The sequence below is a fragment of the Caenorhabditis briggsae genome (assembly GCF_000004555.2).
Source record: "Caenorhabditis briggsae AF16 supercontig from assembly CB4, cb25.NA_113, whole genome shotgun sequence".
Lineage (NCBI taxonomy): Eukaryota > Metazoa > Nematoda > Chromadorea > Rhabditida > Rhabditidae > Caenorhabditis > Caenorhabditis briggsae.
Genome location: NW_025543303.1, coordinates 5,134 through 14,384, shown reverse-complemented (window position 1 = coordinate 14,384; position 9,251 = coordinate 5,134). Strand labels below are relative to the sequence as shown.

General features: G+C 36.5%; 3 protein-coding genes across 3 annotated transcripts in view; 2 read left to right on the top strand and 1 right to left on the bottom strand.

Moving 5' to 3' along the window:
* CBG24209 overlaps nucleotides 1–93 on the bottom strand; it is a gene marked incomplete at both ends in the record, with an annotated part of 836 nt that extends 743 nt beyond the window's left edge. Inside the window, one exon of the mRNA XM_002648088.2 lies at nucleotides 1–93. This exon is cut by the window's left edge and continues 333 nt beyond it. Within this exon, the coding sequence (XP_002648134.2) occupies nucleotides 1–93 (93 nt within the window).
* A 4,992-nt stretch (nucleotides 94–5,085) lies between these two features.
* On the top strand, nucleotides 5,086–6,361 carry CBG24207 (the record flags this gene model as incomplete). Its single annotated transcript, XM_045240946.1, has 4 exons — nucleotides 5,086–5,778; nucleotides 5,822–6,048; nucleotides 6,095–6,239; nucleotides 6,287–6,361. The coding sequence occupies 4 exons, from the start codon at nucleotides 5,086–5,088 to the stop codon at nucleotides 6,359–6,361; spliced, it is 1,140 nt and encodes a 379-aa protein (XP_045091275.1).
* A 774-nt stretch (nucleotides 6,362–7,135) lies between these two features.
* Nucleotides 7,136–8,403, top strand: CBG24206 (the record flags this gene model as incomplete). The annotated part of the gene is made up of 4 exons (XM_002648086.1): nucleotides 7,136–7,819; nucleotides 7,864–8,090; nucleotides 8,137–8,281; nucleotides 8,329–8,403. 4 exons carry the CDS (start codon nucleotides 7,136–7,138, stop codon nucleotides 8,401–8,403), a joined length of 1,131 nt encoding a protein of 376 aa, XP_002648132.1.
* Between the last annotated feature and the right edge of the window lie 848 nt (nucleotides 8,404–9,251).

The following is a 9,251-nucleotide window of genomic DNA, read 5'->3' as shown; positions in this document are numbered from 1 at the left end:
CGTTCTGCAGCGTCGCGACTGGGAAAACCCTCCCCAGTCTAGCAGAATGCACGACGCGTGCAAATTGAACATGTACCATTTGGCGGTGCCCATGTTTTTTGGCGTCTCCCAAACGATGCAATAAATTCCAAAAATGTGAAGAGGTGTCGCAAAAACAGTTATAATATGAAGAGTGTTTGTTAGGGCTTCGGGTGTGTCTAGAACCATATCTTTTGAAAAATCAGAAATCCTGAGTGGATAAAATAACAGGCCCGTGGGTGCGCAAGTTTGCACCTGACGTGTATAGAAAGTGATGTAAAAGAAACACCTAGAAAAGCACACGACCAATTTTTTCAGCTGATATGATTTTTGAGCTAGATCACGCATTATATTTCTGTCCTTATCAAAACTTTGAACGACACTGGTACACCCTTTCACTGCTCAAACCTAATAGATTGGATGGCTCAGTGGTCTAATTTTAAAACCAAATTTTCTCGAAACTGATAGGTCCGCAGCAAAAACGAAAAACAGATCCGGAAAGGACATGTCCTCAACTTTCGAATAATATCGGTCTCGACCCGAAACTTCAACTTAAGTCAACAAGCTTCCCTTAGAATCATTAATACGAATGATGAGCCTTTGCCAAGCCAATTCCCATATTTCCATAGTCTGGTTATATTCTCAAATCCCGCGCCGTTTTTCACCCAGTCTCTGTAAGTTGAAGATTCTGAAATTTCGAAAATTTGGAAATTCTGGATAATGAAGTTATGAGATCATAACATTCTGAGACTCCGAAATTCTGTAATTCTGAAATTCTGAAAATCCGAACGTGTGAAATTCAATTTTAAATTTCAGATTCATCCCTCATGTGGAGAAATTCGAAGTCAACTTTGAAATTTTCTATTTTAAAATCTCGGGTTCAATGAATTTCAACATATCACCGGACCCTTCAATTTCGACGGATACCAAACAACCGAATACCGTACCACTGGATTTTATATGAAGTCACAATTTGATAATACCAACAGAACAGCTGGAGCATTCAGAGTTCGTCCATATTCTACAGTAAGATTTTATTTCGAAGATGGACCACATTCGATGGATTATATAGTGGACTTGGGTATTCGGGGAACTAATGTTTTCATGATTCCGGAAAGTCTCAAAATTTCTACAAGTGGTACTGAAGACGGAGAGGTTTATGCGCAGTACTTTATCTGGCAAGATCAAATCATTCCATCCACTTTGGCGCCAACGACTACAACGCTTCCGGAGACAACGACGAAGGGGTGTGCGGGATTTTTTGGAGGAGGAATTTTGATGATAATTATTTTGTTTCATTTTTTTTGATAATGTTTTGATATGACTTCACTTCGTGTGAAATTTAAGAGAATTTCTGAATTTCTGAATTTCTGAATTTCTGAATTTCTGAATTTCTGAATTTCTGAATTTCTGAATTTCTGAATTTCTGAATTTCTGAATTTCTGAATTTCTGAATTTCTGAATTTCTGAATTTCTGAATTTCTGAATTTCTGAATTTCTGAATTTCTGAATTTCTGATGAATTTCTGAATTTCTGAATTTCTGAATTTCTGGCTTTTGGAGGGATGGTTTTTCTGGCTTTTGGAGGGATGGTACCCACAAGATACCTGAACATTGCCAACATGTTGTGGATCAGGACGGTGCATATTGCTAATTCTGGATTATTCTTGTGTTTGTGTTATTTACTTATTTAAAAAAATGGACAGTTACTTTCCTGCCAACCTAATAACTACTGTAGAAATCAGTATAAGAGAAATGTTGGATCAACCAGAGTGCTGCGCGAAAGATAACGGAGGAGGCGTAACCAAGGAATAGAATATTTAAGGGTTTTCTCTGAAAATGTCATTATCATTTGGAGCGCAATCGTAAGCGATTCATTTGTCTGTTACGCCAGAACGCGTAAATCTAGAAGTCTCTGATGAACATCACCAAGTTTATCGCAGAATTGTTTTTTCGACCTTTATTCTTTCCTTTTTCCCCAAATGACTTTTGTATTTTCCCAAAGACTTTTATTTCACGAAAACTGGGCTCATTATGGGAACAAGGGGACCCAAAACTGTGCCTCCTTATTCTTCTTGTAACTGGACCAAACCAAAAATGCCACGAAAACAATATGGAGAACCAGAACTATCGATTCAGCAACATCCATTGGGAAATCCTGACTATTCCTATAGATGTTTAGTAATGTAACTGAAAGGCCTCCAGAAACACTAACTGCTAAAAGACACTATTGAAAACAACGAGATGCAGAGAAAGAGTGAGAGCCACAGACAAACGCTATGCACTCACAGAACCTCTATGCACTCAAAGAGACCTGTGTAACCTGAAGACTAGAAGAATACAAAGCACAGATTTCCTATAAAACACTATTTATTGAATTTACTCAATAAACCACTATAAAACCTTTAAAACCAGTGAGCCACACTTTAACGGGTCGTCACCAATCGTGAGCGAACACCAGCGAAAACTAATGAAAACGATGAGAATTTGCCGAGAGAGGAGACGCGTTTTGGCGCGCACACAGTTTCGCGCGCGGATACAGTAATCCACACCTCTTGCACGTGTGTTCGGGGGAGATTTCTCTCCTTTAGACTTGGAAAGAGGATTTTAAAAGAGAAAACACGGTAGAATACCGTACAGTTTTCTTCTATTTCTTTCAACTTCTCCATCACGCACCGCTCGTCAGGACACACTATAGAGAAGTCCATGGGAGAATTATATTGAAAAGTTGAATTTGACCGAATTTCAGATAAAATGTCTTTTTTGGAAAATTGTGAAAGTTTATGTGTTGGGTAGAAGGAAAAAATTTTTAAATGTGATATTTATCAAAAAGGGGGAGGAGTCTACATAGAATTTCAAGTTTAAAATAATGGGGGTGTGATGGACTTTGAAGTTCGATAAGGTTGCGAAAACAAAGATTGATCATTTGGAAACCAAAATTTGGGATTTGTGACATCTGGAATACCACTTTTAAACTGCAAAGGTTTGAAAATGATTGGGTTAAACTCAAGCACATTGGCAATTTCAGTAAGACGTATACACTTTTGAAACTCTGAAAATTAATTTATTGAATTATTGCATTTTGTTCAAATTCCGAACAAGAATTAATAATCAATGAGCTGTAACAACTGGCACAATTTTTTTCTTCCACTCAATAGACAGCACCGTGACAGTAACCGGTATAAAAATCTCTGGAGCATAATGATAAAGATGAACATTCGGATAAGAATTGAAAAGGTTCATAAAATCGTTGTTCTCGAGATATGCGACTGTTATTGGGATCTGAAAGATGTGGATGGAGCGAATTTGCTTTTTCGCATTTCTGCTTACCGCGTACAAAAAACCAGTGATTATCACAATGCTAGTGAACTTAAACTCGTTTGGAGAAATAGGTTTTTTGAAGTTGCTTTGCTTCCGATTAAAAAACGAGATCATCGGAAACAGAAGAGTGATAAGAAGGGGCAAAAAGTAGAGCCAACTGTCGATCTCTCGAAAAAACCAATTAGTTATTCCAAATGCGTCATGATTGAATATATATTCCTTTTCAATACGTTTCCATTTGATCCAGCCACCCAGAGAAGCGAGAAAAACTGTGGACATTAATAGAGAGAGTTGGAATATTAGCTCATGTTTCGAGAATTTCAAAAAAATCGATAATGACATTAGTGGAATCAAGATCAGATGGAAGAAGTTGATAAAGAAGGTACTGTAGACAAAAATGATAAACCAATTATCATAAAATGCCAATCTACTGTACACAGCATCAGGGGAAAAATATCGGATGAACCAGAGTGCTGCCCGAAAGATAATAGCGGAAGAGTAACCAAGGAATAGAATTCTCAGGGGGTCTCTCTTAAAATGGAGTCATTTAGAGTGATTCGAAAAATTAGCCCAATTTATGAGAATTCATTTCTTCTCATTGAAGGCCCTCTGAACATTTCTAAAAACCAAAGACTCTTCAGTCGGATAGCCCAAAGAAAATGTATTAATACTTTAAACGATCTTTTAACAAAACATTTTTTAAATATACAAAAATCTGATAGCGATTTTATTTTAAACATAATGGTGGACGTATTTTCCGTAAAGAATGCTTCTATATTTTGCCCAAGAGAGCTTTATCTTACGAAAACGCAAAAACCCTTACCTCTTCATTCTTCTTGTAACTGTACCAAACCAGAAATACCAGGAATACAGTATGAAGCACCATTACAACCGATTCAGCCGCATCCATTGGGAAATCTTGACTATTCCAATAGCTTTTTTCTACAAACTTCTCGGCCAAGCACCGCCGGTAATAACATTCTAACGGTATAACAAAGCCAATTTCTGACTTATACTGAACACTCAAATTTGACCGAATTTCGGGTAAAACGTCAGGAAGAATTGGAGCCATTTTGTGATGAAGAAATATGAAAGTGTTATGTTGGGTGGAATGAAAAACTTTTCAAATGTTATAATTTTCGAAAAGGGGGACATAAAATTTAAAGTTTAGAATAATAGGGGGGGGGGGGGGGAGTGATAGACTTTGAAGCTTTAAAAGATTGCGAAAACAAAGATTGATCATTTGGATACCGAAAATGGAAATTCGTGACATCAAAAATCTAATTTGAAAAAGACAAGATTCTCAAAATAATAAAGTAGGTTTCGGTCAAGTACATCAACTTTTTGGAAACACTAAAAGACACTCTGGAATTCTTTTAAGAAGATGAAATAGGTTTTTCAAAAAAAAATAGTAGCTACGTATGCTTCAACGGTTCAAAACCTCAAGAAAATTATTTTTTCAATCACCCCTTTTCTATAATGTATAGGCCCTTCTTAAATTTGTAATTTTTGTTGTGATTCGTACAAATGAGGGTATATCTCCAGAACCAAAGTTCTCTCATTTTCTGCAAAAATTTGACCTCATAGACCTGCAAATTCCTAAATTGAATAAATGTCTCATGTTATCCTTGCACATTGTTTTTGTCTACTTGCCAAGGTTTTGGGTTACTCACTAACCAAATTTATTTCACCCACGCATCTCTTTAAAAGCAAAGTTTTACAGCCAAGAACACATTTTAATCTGAAAATGGCCCAAAACTTCACTCTGGCTGATTTCCACCAATTCGATAATTCTACAAAAGAAGCTCTTGTGATTTTTGGAAATGATATTTTACTTGTGTCACAATACTTCGATAAGCTGAACTTCCTTCTAGCAAGTATTGGTGTCTTCATAAATGCTTTTCATATTGTTATACTGTCTAGAAAATCGATAATCTCAAATGTGATCAATGTGATTCTACTGGGCATTGCGATCAGTGACACTATGAATTTGAGTGTCTTAGCACAAAAACTTTTCACTTTGATTTCAAAAACTTTCCAAGATGAATGCACCCTTCCAAATAGTTCTTTAGTCACACAGCTACTATTTTATCTCGCAGTCATAAAGGATGACTTCCGAAGACTATCCACATGGCTTGGCGTGCTTATGGCAGCTCTTCGTTATCTGATAATCAAAAACTCGTTAAATCCAAACTTTAACTTTCTTTCCAAACCTTCTTCCGGTTGGAACACTTTGGCAATTGCATTCATTATCAGTACCTTAATGTCTATGTTCTACTTAATACGAGTGGATCTTAGTTCTGAAGTCTGGGTACCTCCGGAAACCTGCGGGTACCAGACTAACTTCAGAATACTCAAATACAGCTATACAAGTAACAACTTGTTCATCAGTGGGGCAGAGATCTATAAAACTTATATAGTTTTCGATGGGATCTTGAAGGTTGGAAATTTAATAACAACCGATGACTCAGCGAGCGTTTCAGATCATTCCTGCCATTGTGCTCCCCGTATTAGCTGTTTTATTGATAAGAGAGCTGAAAATAGCAGAAGTTTCCAGGAAGAAAAATTCTGTAGTTTCTCGTACTGCTAATCATGCTGATAGCACTTCTAAAATGGTTATCATCATGACTATCACTTGTATATTTGCGGAAGGACCAATGGGGATATCATTTGTTCTTGAAGGCCTAGTAGCGGATGTTCCAAAATTGAGGTTTGCTAGATAATCATTCGGATCGTCTGCAAAAGTTTTATTCCAGAAAAATAGTAAACTGTTTAGAGTCCATACTTTTCATTTTCGTCATTTTGAACGCAACGACTCACTTTTTCGTGTGCCTCGGAGTTTCTACACCGTATGGAAAAGCAGTTAAAGAGTTGTTGGGGTACAAAGAATCCCAGAAACCTGTAAGTTTGTTGTAGAATTTTACTGTATTTTTGAGATTTATTTTCAGATAACAATAAGCCCGAAAATCAGTTCAGCAAGCATTGTTACAACACGAAAAGTAGATGCTAGGATAGATGGTTAAATTTGCTTCGTTTATTCTATTCATTGATTTATTTGTTGTATCCTTGAAGGTTTCATGAAAAGATGCTAGAATTCATTAATCGAAAAATAAGCTCATGTTTTGTTTTTTTTTGCTTTTACGCTTGTATAAAAAATGGGAGATGTCTAATTGTAAGAGGAAAGCTTGTGCATGTGATCAAAGGTTACTGTAGCGAAAAACACCATAACCTGAATAATTGGGTCCTTTATTCTTGAATACTAACATTTTTTGACAACCTTCGTTTTCAAAACCAAACAAGAGCGAGAATCAAAACATATTTGATAATTACGGTAGTTCGGCCGTGGCCCCGGCCACCAGATTCTCTTTTCAACCAAAACTTTATTGTATCTAGGGGAACATTGTTCTCACCTAACTATGCCCACAGTTTACGACAAGCTACGCTGCATTTGTGAGTTTGGAGAAACTTGTACAACAAAGTACCCCTGAGAGCATGGTGGTCTGTGAGCAATTTCTAGGTCATTATGAACGCTGTCGGTAACTTTAGCAAATGTTTCAAACATGCACAACTAGGACTACAATATAGAAAAAAACAGAATAATGAAAAGTTAAACCAATGCTGAGATATGAACATCGAAAAAAATTACAAAGGCTTTTTTTTGCTCAAGATAATAATAGGTTCTGTGTTTTGTATATACACATTTTCAGTTACTCTTCAATTAAATTCATTTGATCCACCTTTTCCGTTAAAAACACACACATCCTTACAGCATACACCCCTATTTCTTTTGTCAGAAAATGTATCACAACTTTGTTCCCTCCGATTTCGAACAATTCGATAATTCTACAAAAGAGGCTCTTGTTATCATTGGGAATGCTCTTGTATTTATTACTCAATATTCCAATAAACTAAGCTTCTGCCTCGCAGTTATTGGTGTCTTCATGAACGCGTTTCATGTTTTCATCCTCTCCAAAAAATCGGCAATCTCAAATGTGATCAATGTAATTCTGCTGGGCATCGCTATCAGTGACATGATGAACTTGAGCGTGATAGCTGAAAAAATGTTCTTTTTAATTTACCGAGATGCATGTACCCTTCCAGATAGTTCTTTTATCACAAAGCTACTTAATTTTCTTGAATTCATGAAGGACGACTCCCGAAGACTATCCACGTGGCTTGGTGTTCTTATGGCATCTCTTCGCTATTTGATCCTAAAAAATGATCTAAATCCGAACTTTGACTTTCTCTTCAAATCATCGTCAGGCTGGAAATCCTTGGCTATCGCATCCACAATCAGTTTTCTAATGTCTCTTTTCTATTGGATTCGCGTGGATCTTTTTTCTGTAGTCTGGGTACCTCCGAAAGCCTGTGGGTACCCGACTAACTTTAGTATGCTCAAATATAGCTATAAAACGAATGAACTGTTCTTCAGTGGGAGAGAAACCTTTAAGTCTTTGATAGCTTTCGATGGAATTTTAAAGGTTTGAGACAAATGTGAGATTTATAAATGAGAAATCAGTTTCAGATCATTCCTGCTTTTGTTCTTCCAATCCTAGCTGCTTTGTTGGTAAGGGAACTCAAAAAGGCAGAAGTTTCCAGAAAGAAAATGCCTGTATCTTCTCAAAGTGCTAATAATTCTGATAACACTTCTAAATTGGTTATCATTATGACGATTACTTGTATCTGTGCTGAAGGACCGATGGGAATAGCATTCGTAATTGAAGGACTGGTAGCAGATGTTTCAGCGTTGAGGTTTGACTAAAAACCACTGGGAAACACTGCAAACTTTGTATTTCAGACTACTAGTCATTTACTTTGAGGGAATACTTTTCACTTTCGTTATTTTGAACGCAACTACTCACTTTTTCATCTGTCTCGGAGTTTCGACAACGTATAAAAAAACAGTTAATGAGTTTTTGGGGTACAAGAAACCACAAAAGCATGTGAGTTTATTTCAGAGTTTTACCATGTTTTGAGAGTATATTTTCAGATAACATCCATAAATCCAAAAATCAGTTCAACAAGTACTGTCTCGCGGAGACAAATAGCTAGGATAGATGGTTAAAATAATTCAATTTATTCGATATTTTTGTATTTATTTTATTTTTGAAGACTGAAATACATATATGTATTTAAAGAGAAATAAAATTATAAACTTGTTAAAGTTCGACATTCCTTTAGTATTGCAAATAACTGGTTCCGTTTTCAAAAACACTGAGCAGTAATAGAAACCAAAAAGGAGACCCAAGCCAATATGGAATCAATGAAATCATCAATGGTTTTGGGAGCACAACTTGTCCTACCATCTTCCTATAAAAATTTTATCAGAAACCAGAAGGCTGGTGCGCCTCCGGCGCAAGTCAATCTAGTTTTTTACTGGTTCGTCGCTCTTTTTCTTAAAGGGTCACGTCAATTCACATTTATTTTTGAGCTTTTCAAAAGATGACAGCCTGAAATGATGAACAACAGATGCGTGTAGTGTTATATATATATATATATATATACCGTAAAACCTTTNCAACTACAACCCCTCAGAATCCCCTCGAATGCTCCATAAAACATATATATCTCTGGTCCACTGAAGAACAGTTTATTACTTATAAAGCCATATCTTGTCATACTGAAGCTCGTCCGCTCCCCACAGGCTTCCGGAGGTCTCCAGATTTCAGATATAAGATCCACGCGGATCACATAAAACATAGACATTAGGGTACTGACAATGAATGCAATAGTCAAAGATTTCCAGCCTGAAGATGGTTTGGAGAGAAAGTTAAATTTCGGATTTAGAGAATTCTTGATGATAAAATAGCGAACAGATGCCATCAGAACACCGAGCCACGCGGAAAGTCTTCGGAAGTCGTCCTTGATAAATAGGAGAAAATAATTGAGCCTTGTGATGAAATAACTTTTTGG